The sequence below is a fragment of the Dryas octopetala genome, chromosome 1 (genome assembly GCF_963921425.1).
Source record: "Dryas octopetala chromosome 1, drDryOcto1.1, whole genome shotgun sequence".
In the NCBI taxonomy this organism is placed as follows: Eukaryota; Viridiplantae; Streptophyta; class Magnoliopsida; order Rosales; family Rosaceae; genus Dryas; species Dryas octopetala.
The window spans coordinates 10,815,137-10,835,957 of NC_141366.1; the positions used below are offsets into that span (position 1 = coordinate 10,815,137).

General features: G+C 35.8%; 4 protein-coding genes across 6 annotated transcripts; 1 reads left to right on the forward strand and 3 right to left on the reverse strand.

The window, feature by feature from the left end:
- Positions 1–278: 278 nt before the first annotated feature.
- LOC147297727 (BTB/POZ domain-containing protein) lies at positions 279–8,493 on the reverse strand. 2 transcript variants are annotated; one of them, XM_086230103.1, is made up of 11 exons: positions 8,301–8,493; positions 7,947–8,073; positions 7,297–7,804; positions 7,062–7,195; positions 6,520–6,953; positions 5,189–6,331; positions 4,231–4,383; positions 2,819–3,350; positions 2,525–2,684; positions 2,350–2,420; positions 279–1,788 (listed from the first exon to the last, which is right to left on the reverse strand). In XM_086230103.1, exons 1-8 carry the CDS (start codon positions 8,399–8,401, stop codon positions 2,906–2,908), a joined length of 3,045 nt encoding a protein of 1,014 aa, XP_086086229.1. In that variant the 5' UTR covers positions 8,402–8,493; the 3' UTR covers positions 279–1,788; positions 2,350–2,420; positions 2,525–2,684; positions 2,819–2,905. The 2 variants fall into 2 exon arrangements, with proteins under 2 accessions (XP_086086229.1, XP_086086230.1); XM_086230104.1 differs by having other exon boundaries at positions 279–1,807.
- Positions 8,494–10,420: 1,927 nt separating this feature from the next.
- On the reverse strand, positions 10,421–10,805 carry SMP1 (seed maturation protein). Its single transcript, XM_086238327.1, is given in 3 exon segments — positions 10,421–10,555; positions 10,557–10,677; positions 10,780–10,805. Coding segments are annotated over 3 exon segments (282 nt in total).
- A 428-nt stretch (positions 10,806–11,233) lies between these two features.
- On the reverse strand, positions 11,234–16,464 carry LOC147297729 (TCP-1/cpn60 chaperonin family protein). Its single transcript, XM_086230105.1, has 13 exons — positions 16,328–16,464; positions 16,066–16,127; positions 15,204–15,276; positions 14,781–14,848; positions 14,490–14,559; positions 14,320–14,388; positions 14,128–14,199; positions 13,487–13,560; positions 12,639–13,301; positions 12,428–12,553; positions 12,134–12,238; positions 11,964–12,038; positions 11,234–11,706 (listed from the first exon to the last, which is right to left on the reverse strand). The coding sequence occupies exons 1-13, from the start codon at positions 16,350–16,352 to the stop codon at positions 11,518–11,520; spliced, it is 1,671 nt and encodes a 556-aa protein (XP_086086231.1). The 5' UTR covers positions 16,353–16,464; the 3' UTR covers positions 11,234–11,517.
- A 2,707-nt stretch (positions 16,465–19,171) lies between these two features.
- Positions 19,172–20,036, forward strand: LOC147297730 (thaumatin-like protein 1). Of its 2 annotated transcripts, none has more exons than XM_086230107.1 (2): positions 19,172–19,232; positions 19,357–20,036. In XM_086230107.1, exons 1-2 carry the CDS (start codon positions 19,187–19,189, stop codon positions 20,034–20,036), a joined length of 726 nt encoding a protein of 241 aa, XP_086086233.1. In that variant the 5' UTR covers positions 19,172–19,186. The 2 variants fall into 2 exon arrangements, with proteins under 2 accessions (XP_086086233.1, XP_086086232.1); XM_086230106.1 differs by having other exon boundaries at positions 19,187–19,219; positions 19,335–20,036.
- Positions 20,037–20,821: the final 785 nt, after the last annotated feature.

A 20,821-nucleotide genomic window follows, 5' to 3' on the forward strand; every position in this document is an offset into this window, starting at 1 on the left:
TCTTCCTTTCTCTAAAGTGACATGAGATTGAGTATGGTGAGAGAAAAGATCTCAAGACTCAATAAGCAAATGCGTAAAAGTAGAAAATATAAAATATATAAAAAAATAAAAGAAAACATGACTCTTTTCTCAATTTTGTTTTTGTTTTTTTATAATCTTTTTTCAATTATATAATATAAAATAACTTTACATGAATTTTATATAATGAAACTCACTTGAACGTCTAGAAATAAATATCAGAGAATATCTAAAATTTAACGACCATAATAATTGTAATGTTAAAATTTTATTAACATTGCAATTGTTGTTACAATAGTTTTTATCTGCACGTACTTTGAAATCTCATAATATGGGGAAAAAGAATTAGACCCCAAAATACTTCAAATTTCAAAGGCACTTTATCCTTCCTTGAATCCTTGAAACACCAGTAACACCACCCATGAAACCGGGTATTAGGAATGGCCTTAATTAGTGGCGCTTGACCCACTCATGCTAAGAGTCAAAATTTGAAAGTTAATGGTCCTCATGAATTTCAATGTCAGGGGCCTCAGGGTCACTAGTCAGGCCAGGTCTCCAAAATAGCCGCCAAGAAACACCAATTCTGTCGCTAAAAGCGCCTTAATTAGTGACAAATCAAATGAAGCTCAGTCTCAGTCAAACTCCTCACACTCCATGAGTCCATTCCACAACCACAACTTCTTTGATGCCCATTCCCATCACAATGCCACCTCCATTCTACTGGATACCCACAAGCCAACCAAGTCACAGGCTCACAGCAACGCATTGATTGCGAGCCTTCATTGCCGTAGTTTTGGAAGTTTGTTTATTTATTATTATTTTGGTTGGTGAGGTGGGTTGGGTTGATAACGTGCTTTAACATCAATTTAGCCTGTACAACTGAATACCAACTTGAACTGAAAAATAAATGATTTTGTTCAATAGAATGCCAAATTGAATCACCTGTGGCTGTGGGTTAGATGATTTTTGGGTTATTGTTCTTAATAGTTGGGGTGAAGGAGATGCCTTAAATTGCTACCTGGTTCTGATTGTTAGGTACACATTCCCATCTAACAGACGCTTATGTTAACAGATATTAATGCCAATTCTTTACTTTTCAAGTGTATGGGTTTGTGATTATGTTTTTTTTTTCAAAAGAAAGTTTGTGATGATTACACTTCCTGTTGCATGTTACTTTGGATATGCCAAGTCACCCAGCAAAATGTCCCATTCAAGGGCATGAAGTTGGCAATTTTTGTCTGGGGTGTATTCTTGTGGGACAGATTTGTAAAATAGGTATAAATATTACTTAGATTTTTAGTTGTATCTGTCTATCACATTTTGGTTATACCTAGTGACTTGTATTCACCATTAAATATAGTAAATTATGCAAGATTACCATTTCATAATTGGATCTCTGCATGTTCAAGAAATAGTGCTTCCGAAGTAGCTACTATCGATGTTGATAATCCATAAAGCAGCGAAGGTACCGGCATTTGGTACTACTGCACCTTCTAGCTTACAATCTGTGTTCTAAGTACTTAAAAAGTTTACAGCGTACACAGATAGCAGGTAACTAAGGCACTACCACTCCTACCAGTACTCTTTCACAGAGAGGCCCTAATTGTTTTCTTAAAAATGGGTTCACCAGAATTCTCAACATCCCCTAAACGCTCATTGCTACACAAAGCCCCCTTCTTTAACTGCTGATGGGTATCTATTTGTTGGAGGGGCATCATTGGCTCTTTCTTTGGTTTGGGCTCTCGGCTCTCCTGTCCTTCAGTGTCTCCCCTGCCATTTGATTTCTTGGCTTGAGTTATTATGCGCAGTTGTAAAAAAAGTGAAAATCTGTAAGTGTAATGATAAATGTACCATATTTACTTATGAAAGTGTAAGCTAGGAGAGCAAATTATTTGTTCAATCATTTAAGAATGCAGACCGAGCGCCATCTCTTTCCCCCAGCATTCATGTCGGGATTACCATTGACATAGAAGTAACTTGGCACGGAATTATTTAGAAACCTCTATGTTTTTTCTTTTTCTTTGCAGAGCTTTGAGTTAATAACAATGATATGTGTTTTACATAGTTTGCTTGATCTCGTAGACATTCAATTGAACTAATTGGATCTGTTTTTTCGATAGATTTGTCTGTGTTATCAAAACAAGATCAAGGGTTTTCATTTGCTAAAAAATTCACAGATTTTGGGAAAATATTGAATAAAATGACTACATAACTTGTGTTTTTCGAAACCTTTAAAATCTATATTTTGATAAATTTCCCAAAAGAAAAAGTTTTAAAACAAGTTTATTGAGAATCTGAGCTTCAACCTGATGAGAAATGACGGACACGTACCTGATTGTTGAGAGCTGCAATCTAACACAAGATCATTGAGGCTAATTTCACTTCAAGAGAAATGATCATGCCTGCAAAAAAGGCAGGTGGAAGATTACTCTGTTTCTCTGTATCTTTTTGCTATGAATTATTTCTTTTGCAGGAGAAAAAAAAGTAATGAACTTAGAAGAGTCACCAGATGAAAAAAGTCAAGGCTGATGGGATGAAGTTTCTTCTACGACTAGAGGTATATCATCCTCTACAGTCTACATTGTCCCTAGTGCATAGGGGCGATCTCTGAGTGCCAGATGGAGGACTGGAAATTTTAGACATTTGTTGTCGTCTCTACTAGTGGCCTGCTTGGCGACATATGCATTAGTAACAAAAAACATAGATATTCTAGAAGTAGACATGTTCAGGTGACAGTAAAAGTTTGCTCTGTGAAAACACCAGGAACAACATGAGACACAAGCAAAATTAACATATATACCTGACATTCCATTCTGTTGCACTGCAAACTCTTAATTATCGACTCATCACAGTTTCAAATCTTTTCAATCATCTGAATTATATTAAATCACCAAGAGTGATTACCACCCTGTTGAGAGAGTCGAACAGAGGCGGCACGAACCATTTCAACCAGCATTTCATCAAGTGCTTCCAGTTCACCAGAATCACATAGCTGGCGATATAAAGGGGCCACATAAGTTGCTGCAACTTCGGCCAACTTCCACAGAGAGAAATTGGCAGTAATATGCAATATTTTAATAGACAACTCTCTGGCAGAATCAAGACATGATATGATCACATCGGAGCATGCTTCCTGAACATCTTCCATGACCCAGAACTCAGCAAGCCAACAAAGCTCTACATATGGCTGTAGCTCATGTAACTTTTCTTCAGCATCCATATTATTCCATAAACATCCAGAGGGAGGCTTTGGCAGCTTACTGGAATAGAACCAGTAGACTAGTTTAACCATTGCTTCCCAACTAACATGGACCTTTATGGTTTGTGAATGGCTGCAAGAATGAAAAACCATTTAAGGGAGAGCGATATATTGTGACATATAAACAAAAACAGCTGAAAGTACTGGAAGAAAGAAAAGGATATATTATTGTTTTTATTCAAGTGATAGAAGAAACTAGCATCTAAAGTCGAAACTGATGAAATAAAATAAATTGATCATAAATTGTACTCCAAATGTGAAACTAATTATAAATAATCCAAAACCCAACCCATGACAAAAGGTACAGAGAAAACACACAAGCACTTCCATGTAATTGTGTCACACTTAAATCCCCAGAGATGCAATTGCAATCAAAGGCCAAATGTTGTTTCCTCATAATAAGAGCAAACGATAGCTGCAAAATCTGGTGAATGCCATACCTCTCACTTTCCACCTATTTCTTAATGGCAATCCTTTCTTTTCCTAAAGAAACAGAAAAGGTAATACGACATGCATCTAACAATTTAAACAGTATTACCGATAAGATGATAGACATATAATAATATGCCCTAAATAAGAACATTTCAAGGTATAAAAATAAGAGAAAGTTCATTATATAAATATGCATCCAACATTATAAACAATTTTATGTATGGGACAGCACATTACAACATTATACCACATCCTAGCAAAGATGCCAGTAACTACTGGCAACCATTTTTACCATTAGCCAATGTTAAAAATCACTTTTTAAAACTTCTACATGCAAGATAAACAAGAAAAATCTCTGTTATATTATTAAATTATTAAGAAACTATATGCTTCGACGCTTTCAATAAAAATGTGTGTGTCCGTGCGCTTATAGACACACACACACACACACACACACACACACACACATATATATATAGATAGAGAGAGAGAGAGAGAGAGATAGAGATATTTCCAAGCACCTCTCCTGCATTCCAGACTTAAACATGGCCTGCAAATAATCACAACTTGATGACAATACAACTTTGTGAACATGCATATGTGGCACTGAAAGAGAGCAAACACCACATGTCCAACCCAAAAGCTCAGTCGCTTTAGCTTCTAAGATGACATCCCTGAAGCATAAAACAAACTAATATTACATATTTGGAAAACTAATTAATAGATGAATTTATAATATAAAATATGTTCTCAACTAGAAACCATTTCCCCCTCATTAGAGAAACAGTTCCCCTCATCATGCATGGTATTCACCAAAATACTCCACCCAATAAGAGGAGACCCTTTAGACTGGAATACTTGGGAAGAAAAATGCTGATAATGGGTGGGCCAAAAACATTCAAAAAATTTAAGGCCCATTTAAGGATAACATTTTTATAGTTTTCTGCCTTTTACATTATAGGCGAGGGAGGAGAGAAATGAGAGAGACGGACGAAAGATGAAAGAAGTGAGGAAAAAAAGAGTGGGAGTAAATAATATTGGAACTAAAAACTATTTCTAGTTTTATTTCAAAACCATTCTATATATTATTTTCTCCTTCTCATCTCCCTCTGCCCTCTCTATTTATTTATTTAAAAAAAAAAAAAAACCAAAAAATTTACCAAAATGGCCTTTAGCTTTTAGAATTCTTATGGACAGTTCGGAATGATATTTCAAGCATAAATATCTATATGCACTAAGAAACTTAAATGTTTACTGGCTTGATTGCAAATTGTTCATTGCATTGTCAAAGCAAGACTGCCTTCTATTTCAACAATTTCAAGAGACACTCAGATTCCTCTACTGTCTACAGTACTGTACTGTTCCTAATGGAGACAAATGTGAAACACAGAACTAGGTAGAGAAAGGGAAAAGAATAATAATGTTGATGTGAAGCAACAAAATATATTCTTAAGTAGATAATAAAGCAGGCAAACATACGAGAAACGATGCCCAGATGGACCAAGAGCTGCACTAAGATCAAGGCTGGGGAAAGCACTGCCCCACTTTGGACGTTTTCTACAAAGCATCTGTAACAGAGGCTGTAGATTACAACGTTTGGCAAGAGTCTTCAACTTCTTTGCAAGTTCTTCTCCTGCTTGTAGATATCCCAAGTAGATATACTCCAATAACATCGCCAATGCCTGGTGATCAACATGAGCAGATAATCTGATGTCTTTCTGAAACCCTCTACAGATCATCGAGCCTGTCACTGAAGAATCATCAGACATTACCTTACTAGGAAGCAGTCCGTCAGGAGGCAACAATGATGGACATTGAATTGCAAGAACCACACCGTGAACACTCAAGCATTCCCCATTTGTGAGAATGAGTTGTATCTCAGCATAATCCTTCTCATTAAGTGCATCACCAATCCTTTTTGTAAGTTTACTTGGAAAACCATACAATCCAAAATAACTAAGAATATATGCAGCATACCATTGCAGCCCAGGAGTACAATTGTCAGTACAGATTTCCTGAAGTTTGCTAACTAATTCAGCTTCAATATATGTCATCTCCGGAGCAATTCTGTCTAGGTTATCCCTTACACATACAGAATGCTGTATCAACTCAGCAAGCCCCCACAGACTATAAAACAAAATAACATCTTTGCCTTCCCAGTCTTCTGCAGAAACCCAACAACAAATTCTCTCATGGAATGTCTTATGCAAATGAGGAGCACAGCTCAATCTTTCTACATGGAAATTATTGCTTAAGCACCACCTCATAAAATCCAATAGTATCTTTACCCCATGATGTTTGACTACCCAACTTTGGTACTGTGGCAAACCTGAATAGCATGTGAATCCCATTAAATAAATGATAGTTTGGAGTTTATTTGGCATTCCAAAATCATTCCCAGGTGACAGATTACTTAGAAAACGCAGTAAGAGTTTCAGATACTCCAAGCCATTTGGCTCTAGTATTTCGGACAATATGAATCTGGTCTTTGATGCAATGTATTTGCAGGGAGAATAAATCATCATAAGAACTGCCCTCGTCGCTGACTCACTTTTGAAGGCAACAGAAATATCATTTTCGGATATTTTATGCCATTTTTGAATTGCATCAACAAAGGTCAAGCTATCAAAGAATATGGAGAATAACAGTCAGAAAAAAGTAACAACCATCAATAAGATATTGAGTAAAATGATAACTGTTGGATCACCAGATATAAACAATACGTTAAATCCAAAAGAGAATTGCAGTAGACAATTTTTTACAATAAAAAACTGGAAAATGAGGAAGGTTGTTCAAGGATGAAACCTTACCATGCACATGTAATAAGGATGTTAATGTAGAGTTCACTTCTAGGGTTGAAATCCTCCCCACAATGTATTGCAAGCCATCCAAGAATATCCCAGATGTAACCCCTCAGAACAAAAAGATAATTGGCATTGAGACCCTCCTTAGCAGTAGCTATCAGCTCATCCAATGACATGGAATGTTGATATGGCTGGTTGTGAAAATTTTCAAGGACAAGATCAAGAAGAATTTTGTCAATCCCTTGTTTCCAGAAATAAATGTGATGCTCCCCTGCCCAACGAGTAATCAGAGCCAAGCGACATGCCTCCACTAGCAATAACATCTGGTCATTGGTGACCTTTCTAGAATGTGATCTCCACTCACTCATTCCAGAAATTATGGCTTTAATAATAGGTTTGCAACATAAGCTCATCATTTGTAAGCATTTTTGTTCATTCATCTGAAAAAGAAAAAACCGCAAAAAAGAAATATTGAATTAATACATTGTTATGCCACTTTAACTACTGCAACAGGATATCTTGTAAGGAGACTAAGTTAGAATTAGCACCGTTAAACACTGGGCTAGCTTGAATCCTTCAATTCGAACAGAATGAGGATGGGAGTTGTCCATGCATTGCACCATCTGTTCTAGAAGGGCTTCTCCACTTTCTAAAAGTTTCTTGGCCCCATTACCACATAAAGCTGGAAAAAGTAAGAGCAACTTAATCCAAATATTCTAGAATATAATCTACATAGATTTTCAACATGGACAATGATGTTTTTCAAGATTAAAGGTTTAGTACCTAAAGCAGAATACAGCTTCAAAACGGCAACTTTGCCATGAATTTCCAGCTTTATAAGCATATCATGTAAAGCTTTCATCAGCTTAGCATCACTCCAAACAGAAAACCTAGATGAAGGCCACCACCATAGTATTGTACTCAAAAGTGAAGCCATCTGTTGGAAATATTCAAATGGCTTTGCACATCCAGAAAAACACCGCAAGTTACTGACAACTTGAGATACACTTTCAGTTTTCTTAAGGATATCCCAAACTTCTTTCTCACTCTTGGTTCTGAGATTTGAAAGAATAAGATTCAATGCTGTGGCACCTAATATAGCAACTTCTATTTGATGGGAAGATAACAAGGATGGCAAAGGATTAACAAGGTCTACTACATAAAGCTGCAGTGTTGATTTGGGTAAAATGCTGACTAATTTTACTGTCACATTTGCTGCCATGCTCAACATGGCCCCATTGTTAGATTGAAGAATCCAAACCAATGCCCCTACGATATCGGCAACTGAATCCTGAAAATGGGTGGAAAAAAATGATGATAATATTTTGAAGTGGAAACAGACACAGCTCAGACTGATACACATTAAAATGAGACATTACAGAATTAACATGATGTTTTGTAAAGAAATTCAATTAGGGAGGAGGACCCTATACCTTTACAAGTGGATGGTGCAGCACATCCCCAGAAACAGAATCAAGAAATGAAGCTATTGAGCGGACCACATGTCTTTGTATCTCAATATCCAGACACTGCCATTTCCTTGCTTTGTCACCAGAAAATCTGCAAGACACAAGCCACACATGTTTAACACAGTACGTAAACTTTGATTAAATTTGATTCACACAACACATCATGCTTAGAACCTTGAGCTTTCAACAAAACCCAAAAAGAAAAAAAGAAAAAGAAAAAAAGGGTAGAGCTTGTATTCATTCTAATTCCATGGAAGAAAAAACGAAGCATGAAACTGAAGGATTTGAAAAGGGAATGTAAAGGGGTGTGAGGCAGACCTGGTACCGAGGTTGAGAGCATGATTGAGACGCTGATGGAGGGTGTATGTGTGTCCACTGATGCACCGATTGTTCTCTGTTCCGTGTTTTGACGGTCCCATCTTTCTCTTGTCTTTAGAAGGAGAGATGCCCAATTTGAAAGCGTCTAACGTTTCTCGAATTTGCTGAACCGCTACCGCCAACTCCTCCCACAGCTCTGTTTTTTTTTTTCCCGGAAAATTTTATAACCCTTTTTAACTGTTTTGAACTGTTTTTGGTACATGGAAATTGGAAGACCCGAAGGCCCAAAAAAGGACAAGCCTAAACCCGAAACAAAGTCTACACATCAGCATCATTTTTAGATCCCAATTTAACAATCATTATTGCAAAAAGTTTAATTAAATGGAAAAATTATTTAATCAACTATTAATAAGTTATTCTGCTTATATAAATTGACGAATGTAGCGTTTTATAAAACATTGAAGTAATTGTAATAATAATCGAATGACTAAATAATTTTTTATATAAATAATTTTTTACAATGATAATCTTTGAATGAGGACTTAAAAAATTAATTGTTCAAATTATGAAATTATGTTGTGTTGTAAGTCCAAAAAAATAGTTAGCGTTTATTATTTTACTAACCAGTTAATTCTTTAGCATTTTTGGGTATATAGTTTCATTCAAATAAGCATGTCCTTACTTTAAGAGAAGTAAGAACATCTTCTATGGGTATCACCTAGCAGTGTAATTTTATAATCGGAACTGTTCATGTTCTTCAAGGATCATCTCTATAACAGCCAAAAGACAAATACATTTTGTCAAATAAAATTGAAATAATATTCCAGAAGATGAATACAATTTGTCAAATAAAATTGAAATAATATTGGCTATAATAAATAGGCTAAATAATATGATAATATCTAATTTGGTTGATTTTTGCTATCTCTATGATAGGAGATGAGATATGACTTATGGAAGATGTGAAGGACATTTGCCCATGTAAAATTATCAAATTAGACAGAAGTCACATAAAACATACACCTTTAGGACCTTTAGGTCCTTTATACTAAGAAAACTATTTATCTTTTTCTGTCTTTCGACTCTTTTATTGCACATACGTTTTCTCATATTTTCATCACATCTATGATCCTTCCCCATCTTTAATTATAAATAAAAACTAAAAATATGATTGTATACGATTAATGAGTTGATAATTTGAATCACACATTCAAATATATATGATATCATATATGAATTAATATGATTAATAATTTAGGTTCAGACATATGATTATACCATTCTAATTAACTGTGACAATATTTTTTTTTTTTTTTTTTGAGTTGGGGGGAAACTGTCTTAACAATATGGTGTGAACAAAAAATGACATTTTTCATCTTTGCAATTGTCACCTTGCAAGAAATTAATAGTTTTCACCAACTTTTAATGTTTAACAAGATCTCAAGCAACTAATTTATTGCTTATTTGCCTAGTTTAGATATATACTGAACATTAGTTTTGCCTTGTTTAGATATATATTGGTCATTAGTTCTACAAATAAGAACCCTGCAGAATAATACCTTCCCAACCCAGAAAATAATTAGTTTGATCCCACAAGATATGAAGGAAACATGTACAAATGCCTTTTACACATGATATGTCCCATTTGGTGGAGGACCAGGATATATGTGCCTTGGAAAAGAGTATAGACATGCTCCATTGATAATGTAGTCAAGAGGCTGAAGTGAGGGATCATGTTGCATATATATTAGCATAAAAATTCATAGCAATCTTGGACAAGTTCATTTTTCTAAAAATATGAATGATTGTTCTTTGAACTTTGAAGAATCTCCATTCCTGCAGCCTTTATTTTTTCAGTTTGAGTTTTGTCCTTGTAATATTGCTCACATATGAAATTCAACTCACAGTTACAACTTACAACTGAAGGCTGACAACACAAAGAAATGAAGGCAGAAACATAATTAGGTGAAAAGAAAAAGAAAAAGAAAAAGTGCATGACTATGATCTATTTAGTATTGAGCACAGGTGGAGTTTTCTTGGGAAACTTAGCACTGTTGGTGGTGGATTCTGGAGCACCTTGTCTACTGCTTTCAGAGATGTGACGTTGCATCTGGGACTGATTATTGTCCAAATCTTATGAGCTGTGGGGAAAAGATCAACAGTCTTAGATTCTGTTATGAGCTGGAAATGTTATGAGCAGTGGGGAATAGATCAACAGGCTCAGATTCTGCAATCTTGCCCCCTTCAAGAGGTGTGCGGTGTGCCATGCTTGTATGCAGTCCTCACAGCCTCATCTTCGTTCAGCCTCGCCTGTGCAGTCCCATACTCTCTCTCTCTCTCTCTCTCTCTCTCTCTCTTTGTAGTCAGTGTGAGTTCTCTGCTTTCATTTATATATGAGCTGAGCTCTCTATTTGTATGTTTTATGTTTACGTGGCAGATTGGCTTCAGATGAGGGTGACAAGTGTATCATCAACTTGACGCGTGCTCATGTTTTGCTGTCTCCATTTGTTCCCACTTTATTGATCTCTATCTGTGATCATTCTTCACATATGAAATCCCTCTCTTAATGAATGACCAAGATCAAGCCTCGCTTCCTAAATGAATGGCCTGGATTTATCTTGCTTTCCAATTTAAAACCCGACAGCTAGGACAAATCTTTCCCATCAAGTTAAAATCACAGGCCTACATTAATCCTTGCCATCAATCCAAGATGAAGATTGAAGATTAAGCCTTAGACTTCTTATATATTTGGATGGTTCTTGTTTATATAAAATATATTAGTTAAGCGTGAGATTATATATACATACAAGTTATTTATTTCCATATTGTAATTATTTTAGTCAGACAAAGACGGGCGAGAAATTGAAGATTGCAAAAGATGAGCAAGAATTGAAAAGTAAAACAAATTAAGGAAAATTGTTGCATGTTAACTGTTGCTGCATATGAATCTCACTGTAAATCCCACATATATAAACTGAAATCCATAGATGACAACATGGCAAACTAAGATAGCATCTCCATCAAAACCTCTCTTCTTTCCCCATCCATCGTGGATTGAGAAAGAAAGAAGAGACGACACACGCATACTACACCCACGTCAAAGTGATAATACAAAGCCAACAAAACGTCTTTCAAACTCATAATGTTCCTCTTTTCTTTCTTTAAAGCAAAACCTAAGTCAAATCTAGAAGCATGCTAACCCAAATGTTCTCCATACTCACTCAGGAATTATTTGCTCATTATCTGCATCGCCTTCTGTCTCAACTTGAGGCTTCGAAGGAGCTTTGCTACCGGGAGGCTGTTTCTTCTTAATCCCACTTACAATGTCATCAATTCTGAGAAGTAGGCAAGCAGCTTCTATGGCTGTCTTAAAGGTCTGAGCCTTCACATTGTAGGCATCCCAGATCTGACATAACAAGTATAAGCAATTAACACCATGTTAAGACTACGACAGTAAAACAGAGCGTTGAAGTAATAAACTGGGGATGGCTGGTGAAACATGGAAACTTCAGAGAGCAGTTTGTGTCACATGAGAAACTGTTGAAATATATACCAATCGCCCAACCAACTCAAAATATTAAGAGAGTAGAACGGCTTAGGAGAAAGAGAAGAGAGCACCACTAGAATGTTAAGACTATGAGAAAACAAAGTATATCCACTTACCTTTTTCTCTTTCACGTCAGTTATCGCACCAGTGTTACCATCTATGCCAATCCATGCATTTTCACCACTAGCATGCTATGGAAAATATTGTGGTCAGAATATAAATGATGTATTAGAACGTATATAAGTGATAGCAAAACAGAGCAAATCCAAAGAGCAGAGATTCAAACCTTTCCTTGCAGGGCCGTCATTGTTCTGATCACATTAACCCCACAATTCTGAGCCAAAGTTCTTGGTATAGCCTCAAAAGCTACAGCAGCAGCTTCATATGGCCACTGTTTTACCATCAAAACACAAATGTAACCACAAAACTTCTTCCAAAAGAATGTAAAGTGAAGCCACAGCTAATTCTTAATATTTGGTATGTCAAACAGCATGTGATTAAAGCCACAGATAATTTCCAGATTCTTGGATCACCTTCACACAAGAAATACCAAATTTTGGATTAGGAAAAGAACTTTTACCTTTTCGATACCTTCTACAGATGAACTCTTTTGCTTCAATGTAGCAGATACAGTTAACTCTGTAGCACCACCACCAGGAACAAGTTTTGGATTCTTGAGAATATTTCTTGCAACCGACATGGCATCCTATGACCATATAATAAAAAATTAGGAATTTCAGCGTACTATAATTTACTTCTATGTAATTGGGAAAAAAAAACTTCAAATATACCTGCAAATTCCTCTCCACTTCATTTAAGAGATCCTTACTAGGGCCTCTTAAGAGTATAGAACATGCTTTGGGATCTTTGCAATCAACAAAGAACGCAAAAAACTCATCCCCGATTTTCTTAACCTCAAATAACCCAGCCCCAGTACCGACGTCAGACTCTTGCAATTCATCTGGTCTGTTAACAATAACAGCCCCACAAGCCTTGGCAATTCTGTTATTATCTGTTTTCCGCAACCTCCTGATTGCAGTGACGCCAGCCTTGCTCAGGTAATGGCATGCCAAGTCACTAAGCCCCTTTTCTGTGATAACAATATCTGGTTTAAACTTCAGTATCTGCACGCAGAGGTTCTCAATGTATTCTTCTTCCAATTTTAGCAGGACTCCCCAATCTTCTTCTTTAAGTAACTCAGCATTTGTTTGGTTCTCGCCTTTCTTATACTCAAGAGGACAGTCAAGAAGAATGATTCGGGGGTTGACAATCTTTCTTCTCATTTTTCCCGGTGCAATGACATCTTTGTTAATCATGACTCCTTTCAGAACTTTGGAGTCTTCCAACTGGCCACCAGGAACCTTCTCAACCTTAATGTACTTTTTAATATCGACTTCTCGCAGACCCTGGCCAAGGTCCACCCCAACTATTGTGGTGGCATCAAGGGCTAAATCCTAAGTTTTATCAAAAAAAAAAACCCAACAAATAAATTAATACATGTGTTTCTAACTTGAATGCTCTAGAAAAAAATTGGAAATCAATGCCATAGCCTTCCTAGATGAAGAAGCATAACACTTGGACACCTATAAATGAGAAGAAAAACCTAAACGCAAAACCTTCATATAAACAAAGTACTTACAGCAATTAAATCCCCGAATTGACTAGTGAACTTTGTACCGATACAACTTTTGACCAGCCCCAACATTGTTGCACCTGCCATGTAATGCATGCATAAGTTGGGTGACAGAAGTACAAACTTAACATTTCAAATAATTATTATTTAAGCAGATTGTTCTTTCAAGTAGCGCATTCAAGTCCAAAGGAAAGGTATGCAACGATAAGTTTGATAACAACAATTTCTATTATCATCAGTAAGAACTGTCACTGAGAGTATTGTTCTGCAGTTCTAAACCATTTATGCTGTTTTGGTATCATTTTGATAATTCAGTCACAATTTGAATTTATAATTCATTATACATGAGAGGTTACACCCAAAATTGCAAATGGACATAGTATTATGTGACCAGCTTGACTTTTTCCCTTTTGGTGCCATATGTCGGAAAGCTAAGCTATGCCTAGTTTATAATAAGAAAAAGCTAAGGCTGCAACATCAAACCCAAAAGGAATCTGATTGAGCACAGGGAGTAGCAGCGTGAATTTATTTATATATTCTAAAATTAAGCATAACACACTCATAAGTAGATTAACTGGGAGCTTGAGATCTAGTCTGAATACCAAATACAAATACAATGTACGTAGACAAGAATTAAAGAAACTTACGATCCTTTACATCAATGGTCATTGCTATTTTGTCAAGCACAGCAATAGCATCCTCCAGAGCTTTATTGTAGGCTAGAACCCAAACAGTAAAAAACAAATTAGAAAAAGAAATCATAAACCAAACGCAAATCCAAACCCATAATTGAAGGAAAAATCGGAAGGAAATATGTTATCATAAGTCTTTCAAGTTACCTCGGCAAATGACAGTAGGATGATAATTTTTGTCAATAAATGCTTCCGCAACATGGAGCATCTCACCAGCTTCAAAGATGACAGATGACATTAGCCAATAAGTAACAAATATATTATAGCCTATAAATGAACAGTGAATTGGTCTTAGGTAATTAAGGCGCAAACCATACCAAGGACAATGACAGATGTTGTTCCATCACCTACTTCTTCATCTTGTGTGCGACTTAATTCAATCATTGACTATCAGCACAAATTTTAAAAGAGAAAATGTTAGAATAACAAAGAAAAAGAAAGTGGGGAGGGTAGGGCATAAAAAAGTAAAAGATAAGGAAGAAAAAAAAAAAGCTAAAATAAAGGGGAAAAGAAGCAGAAATTATAATTTTTAGGCAAGAGCTAAACTGAAAGAAATGAATTAAAGGATAAAGTATCCAGAAAGGAACAGTTTGAGAAAAATATCATACCTTCGCTGCTGGGTGTGCAAGATCCAGTTCACGCAGAATTGCATTTCCATCATTTGTCACTACAATTCCTGTTAGCAAACAGGGTAACAACTTCGTTAGTGTACTGCAAACTCATTAACACCCAAAACAGAAGCTGTGGGGATATCATAAGCACATGAAACACGTAGATGCTGCTACCAGTAATATCAAATTCGTAATTATTTATTTGAAAATAGTACCATGTCCTGTAAAAAAAATAGAAAAAGAAAAAGAACCTCTTTGATACAAAATAATGCAATGGCAGTAACAAACATACTGTCACTTACTACAAGGGCATTTTTGGGTCCTAAACATTTGAGGGAAGATAAAGCATTATATTCTATTTCTTGTTCTAAGATACAGATCAAAACAAATAAATCCATCCACCAAGGGAAAAAGGATTACCTCCACCAGCATCTAGTAGCATCTTCAACATGGATCGAGGGCCCAAGGTTGTACGGATTATGTCAGCAACAGCCTGCGATTATCAAAATGCTTAACTTTTCTATGGTCCTGAGATCCTAAATACTAATAATAAAAAAGGTACACACAAATGAAACATAACCATATTTTCTCATAAAAATTATCCACAATGAGGCCCTAGATGCTTATAACTTTTTATGACAAAATGCTTAGTATTTTCTCATAAAAAGCTATTCTACTTTTCATATTGATGTACTCAAATCATAAATTACCCACATCTCTTCTATATCTCTGTTACATAGCTTTCTAGAAACATATTCCGCTCAAAAACATTAAAGGGGGCACATCCATGTATATCTACCAATTAGAATTCCAAATGTAGAAGGCTAACACTCATGTCAAATTAACCAAAAATTAAATTACATTCGAAACAAATACTTAAACATGCATTTTCAGATGAATTTCATTTCAACTCAGTTTCAGCTATCCTTGTTCATAAAGCATGTAGAGACGGCACAGCATCTTTCACCCAATACTGAGCTAGACAGACGCATACAAGACAAAAACAAGGCCCACATACCACAGCACATGTACAAAACTATACTCTTAAAGAGTTTTTCCAAATTTTGGCCAAAAAAAGAAGAAGAAATTTTCCAAATTAATTTTCTCCATAAACATAAAAAAGCCAAACCGATTAACAAATTAGAAGATCCTTCAAGAAAGTTCTCTCCAAAACTTCATCACTACAAATATCATTTTCCGTAAACAAAGAAACCTATATGGGATTTACATTGTAGTAAAAATTAAGGTTTGGATTCATAAAAGGAAATGGCCTTTATCTTACCTTTGATGCCTGGATATTAGCATGTTGTACCTTCCTCCCAGACTCACGCTTCAAAGAGTCTTCTGCTCAAATCAGTTCAAACAAACAAATCAGTGAAACCAAGCAAATGGGTTTCATAGAACTTAAATCTCAATCAAAAAATCAGCAAACAACACCAAGCATAAGCTTTTCACATACCCAAAATGAAGGTTACAAAATCTGAACTTCAAAGTAATCAAACACTATAAAGGGAAAACAGAAGAAAAGGGAGAGGAAAGCTTACTGAGAACGAGTACTGGAGATTGCATGGTGATGTTCGGATCTGTTTAAAGCTATCGAGTGTACGGAAGAGGGAAGAAGAAGGGTTGAGACGCTGCAGAGGAATGTTGCGAGGGAAACACCGAGACGGAAAGGTTTATTGAAACCCTGGAAGTAAAGGACTATGAAGTGAAAAAGGCTGTAAAACGGGTCGGGTGACCTGATCCGTACGGTCCGAAATCAGTTGGGCCTAGAAGTCTTTTCGGGCTGATAAAGTTCTCACACCTTCCATGGTTCCATGGGGTCCTATGTGCTTAGTTGTTTAAGTGGGTAATTACTAATTCCTCCAAAAAAATAAAAGTGGGTTTTTTTTTTTAATAAATTACAAAAAATCCATTTTAGAGCCTTTTATACAAATAAAAACCCACCTAAAAAGTTGAAATGATAAATAAGTCTACTTTGTACAAATAAAGTTCACATTATGTTTTTTTCTATGAATTAAAAAAAAAAAAAACTAAACAAATTATCACTGTCGCACTGTCCGGCTATGTCGCTGCAATGATTGCCACTATCAAACAGTGACAATTAATAGAGTTTTTTAGCAATTTAAATAGTTACTGTCCTATAGTAATAATGATTGTCACTGTCAAACAGTAACAGTTAATAATTAATTATCACTGTCAATCAACATGAACACTTTTCTTTCCCTCCACATCCTCATCGTCCACGTGGCCGACGATTCCCCATACACTCATGTAGATGATATCACAATTAATTGTGGCTATTATGGCAACAAATTCAACTTATACGATAACAAGTTGGAATGGAGATATCAACTCAAAAACTTTCCCCCTCTGAAGTCCACCAAACCAACACCACATCCCTTGTTCGAGAAGCACTCCGACCTCCTCTACCCCTGCCAATAAAGTACCGTACCCCATCACTCGGCTTTCCCGCGTCAAATTTTCTTACAGATTTCTAGTCACCGCCGACCAAAAGTTCATTTGCTTGTATTTCAACCCAGTTTCGTACGTACCCCAGACTTCGACCACTCCAAATCCCTCTTCTTTGTCAAAGACGGCGGCTTTACTCTTCTCAACAACTTCGACTACCAGGAGGACTGGCTTGGTACCGATTTTTTGCAACCAGGCCTGGTTGTTTTATGGGTTCTAGATTTAGATATTTTTTTGTTACATTCCAATTTCCAAATAATGAAAATTTAGATCTATTCCTAATTTTAACTCATTCTCCCACTCACGTTCATCACTTGATCTACTCCTAAAGGATTTAAAAGTTAAGGTTTTTAATCTAAGAAAGAAAATTAAACTTGAGACCTCTTCTAATTAACATGATTTTTATTTGAACGGTTAACAAATTAATCATGCTACTCAAAATTCAATCCCACATTACAAAAGGACACTATCTTATAGTCTAAGTTTAAAATGTGAACTCTTTTGTACATCATATTGAAGATTCGACCGAATTATTAGGTTGAGAATAAAATGGTATATTGAGATACAAATTTAAAAAATATACGATATTTGAGTCATGCTAAACAACTATAAATTAAAACTTTACATGGTATAATGTGGTTTGCTAATAAGGTTTAAAAACACGATTGGTGTGTTGTTTTTTCCGATGAATTGATGATCGAGTTAGGCATGGCTAAATGGATTTGGATCCCCTCCGAACCTAGCTAATCTCCTAATTTTGCTAAGCTTTTTATCATAAAATGTCATGTGTACATTTTTAAATTCTATGGTCTACAATCGTTCTAGCTAGGCTTTGTCTTTCATTTAATTTGTAAAACATGAGTTTAGCTTCAGAAAAAAGAAAACTTAAAATCAGAAACGTGAGTTTTCTCCTGCGAACCAACCCCTTGGCAGCCATGTTTTCTCTGTATCTGTAGGCTCTCTCTCTCAGTGACTGTTATATAAGGAGGCCATAGACGCCTTACTTAATAACTCTCTGATCTGATATCTCGATCTCCATATATCTCACACTACTTTTTTTGCAATTTGAATGATCTAATTGAAATTAAGCATATGGCGATATGGTCACCATGGCAGATAAAGTGCCTCTCTTTCCAAAAGAGCAACCAATTAGTCCGAACAAAGAAATGACCAAAGAATTAAAAGATCAACCAAACAACCAAGAGGTACAACAGGAAAAAAAAAATTTGTACACAATACAAATTATAAATTGTAAGGGAGAGAGTCATCTCTATTATCCACAGCTTTTTGTCTCTTAATTATAAACTTGCAGAGAAAAAACAACGTATGGTAGACAAAGAAAGAATTTTGGAGGAGATGAACTCATGTTCAGAAAAGAAAAAAAAAAGTCAGTCAGAAGTTTTTTTCTCTGACATTTCTTATTTTTTAAATTTTTTTCTTTTGAAATTATAGCCCCAAATGAATCTGAATCATGAAATCTTATAATTAACACATGACACTTTATAATTAAAAGATTAACTAGATTAGGAGATAATGGATCGAGGTTAGGCTGGAGAGGATCCAAATCCCATATGGATATCATAGGTGTTTATCTAAAAAAACGAAAATACCATGTTTATCCATTGAAAAGCATTAATTGTTATCAAAAAGGGAAAAAAAAAAAAGAAGCATTAATTGGTTTCTTTCCTTTTTAGTTCCTTGGTCAGCCAATGGCTAGAATAGTACATCTAAAAAGCTTCATTTGCAGATTTGAATTTACTGGCATAAGATACAATGTACATGTAATTAAAATTTTGGATTTGCCTTATACTCATCTTTTGCTATGTACGCACCAATATATATATATGTCTTAAAACCATAACCCAAGAGCATCAATTATTTATCAGTCAGAAACAAGAAAATCAGAGCCAAAAGCAACCAGAGCGCTCAACATGAGATTTCAAGCGTTTATCGGCCTTGCATTGATCTTCTTCTCAGGCAAGCATTATTAATTTGTATCCTTATGATCATTGTCATCAATTAATTAATTCGCCATGCATAAAACCAATATTAATTGATCTTACTTATGTATTGCATGACATGTATATACACATGCATGCAGGGGCTCACTCGGCCACATTCACATTCACAAACAACTGTCCCTTCACAGTATGGCCAGGGACCTTAACCGGCGGCGGTAGCCCACAATTGTCGTCCACCGGATTCGAGTTACCATCCCATGCTTCGTCATCTTTGGACGTCCCCGCTCCATGGTCCGGCCGCTTCTGGGGCCGGACCCTATGCTCCACGGACTCCTCAGGAAAGTTCAACTGCGCCACTGGAGATTGTGCCTCTGGTCAAATTGCATGCAATGGCGCTGGTGCAATTCCACCAACATCCCTGGTGGAATTTACCCTAGCGCCCAATGGAGGCAAAGATTTTTACGACGTTAGTCTCGTTGATGGCTTCAACTTGCCCGTTATGATAACCCCGCAGGGCGGGTCTGACGGGTGCAGCTCCACAAGCTGCCCCGCCAATGTCAATGCGGTCTGCCCTCCGGAGTTGTCAGTGAAAGAGTCAGATGGGGGTGTGATTGCTTGCAAAAGTGCTTGTTTGGCTTTCAGTACGCCACAGTACTGCTGCACTGGTGACTATGGTTCTGCAACTACATGCCCTCCTACTGACTATTCAAAGATCTTCAAGACCCAGTGTCCCCAGGCTTATAGTTATGCTTATGATGATAGTTCTAGCACTTTCACATGTAGTGGTGGCCCTAACTATGCTATTACATTCTGTCCTTGAGGTCTTTTACATCATTTGCGGCTTAATTAATTGTAGTAGAAGATTTTAATAAAGTTTTTCTGGGACTTTGTTGCTTCAATTGCGTACCCGTTATTATTTTTCTATTGAATTTTTAGGCTTTTCTTTTACTATTGTGTTTTTTTTTTGCTTAATTAATTGGAAAGAATCAATCATGACCTATCCTAATCCTGATATCCTAATCATTTATCTCACTCATCTTCATACTTTACTAATTTTAAGGAGTTTCTCTTTTAACATTGTTATTGCAATTGTATGTCCCCATATTTTTAGGAGTACATTGTTTATAACCATAAAATATGGGTATATTTTGTCAATCTGACTTCCTAGCTTCTTTCCACAACCTAATTTCTTTATTTGGAATTGATATTTATCCATAGGTATTGTATTAAAAAGGAAATTACATATTTGGTTCACTTATTTTATACCTAGTTCAATTTTGGTTATGATCTTTTTTAAATTCTGTTTTGGTCCACTAATTGTTTCATTTGTTCAATAAAGGTACGTCTAGATTTGTGACTTTAAATCCTTTGAGTTGTGTTTTCTTCAATTATAATTGAAGTATAAGTTATATTTCATCATTTCTTAATAAAAAAAACAATTTGGAGTATTAGAATCTAAGAGAATTAAGATTGGGTGAAATTTGAAAAAATTGGCAGTTTTGAGTACCCTATTTTGGGGTCAATTATCTTGAGTTTTAAAACTCCAATTTAAATAATCTTTATATGGTTGTAAAGAAGAAATGCATAGATTTAAAACAAATATAT

What these genes read in the sequence shown, in the direction of transcription:
- LOC147297730 (XM_086230106.1), top strand. Translation starts at nt 19,187, where the DNA reads ATGAGATTTCAAGCGTTTATCGGCCTTGCATTG. An exon ending in CGTTTATCGGCCTTGCATTG is followed by an intron (nt 19,220 to 19,334) that starts ATCTTCTTCTCA and finishes GTATTGCATGAC; the next exon opens with ATGTATATACACATGCATGC.
- LOC147297729 (XM_086230105.1), bottom strand. Translation starts at nt 16,352, where the DNA reads ATGCAATCTCCAGTACTCGTTCTCA. An exon ending in ATCTCCAGTACTCGTTCTCA is followed by an intron (nt 16,128 to 16,327) that starts GTAAGCTTTCCT and finishes TGATTTGAGCAG; the next exon opens with AAGACTCTTTGAAGCGTGAG. An exon ending in AAGTGGAGAGGAATTTGCAG is followed by an intron (nt 12,554 to 12,638) that starts GTATATTTGAAG and finishes ATATGGTCATAG; the next exon opens with GATGCCATGTCGGTTGCAAG.
- LOC147297727 (XM_086230103.1), bottom strand. Translation starts at nt 8,401, where the DNA reads ATGGGACCGTCAAAACACGGAACAGAGAACAATCGGTGCATCAGTGGA. An exon ending in AGCTAGCCCAGTGTTTAACG is followed by an intron (nt 6,954 to 7,061) that starts GTGCTAATTCTA and finishes TTTCTTTTTCAG; the next exon opens with ATGAATGAACAAAAATGCTT. An exon ending in AAGTCTGGAATGCAGGAGAG is followed by an intron (nt 3,351 to 4,230) that starts GTGCTTGGAAAT and finishes TCATTCTTGCAG; the next exon opens with CCATTCACAAACCATAAAGG.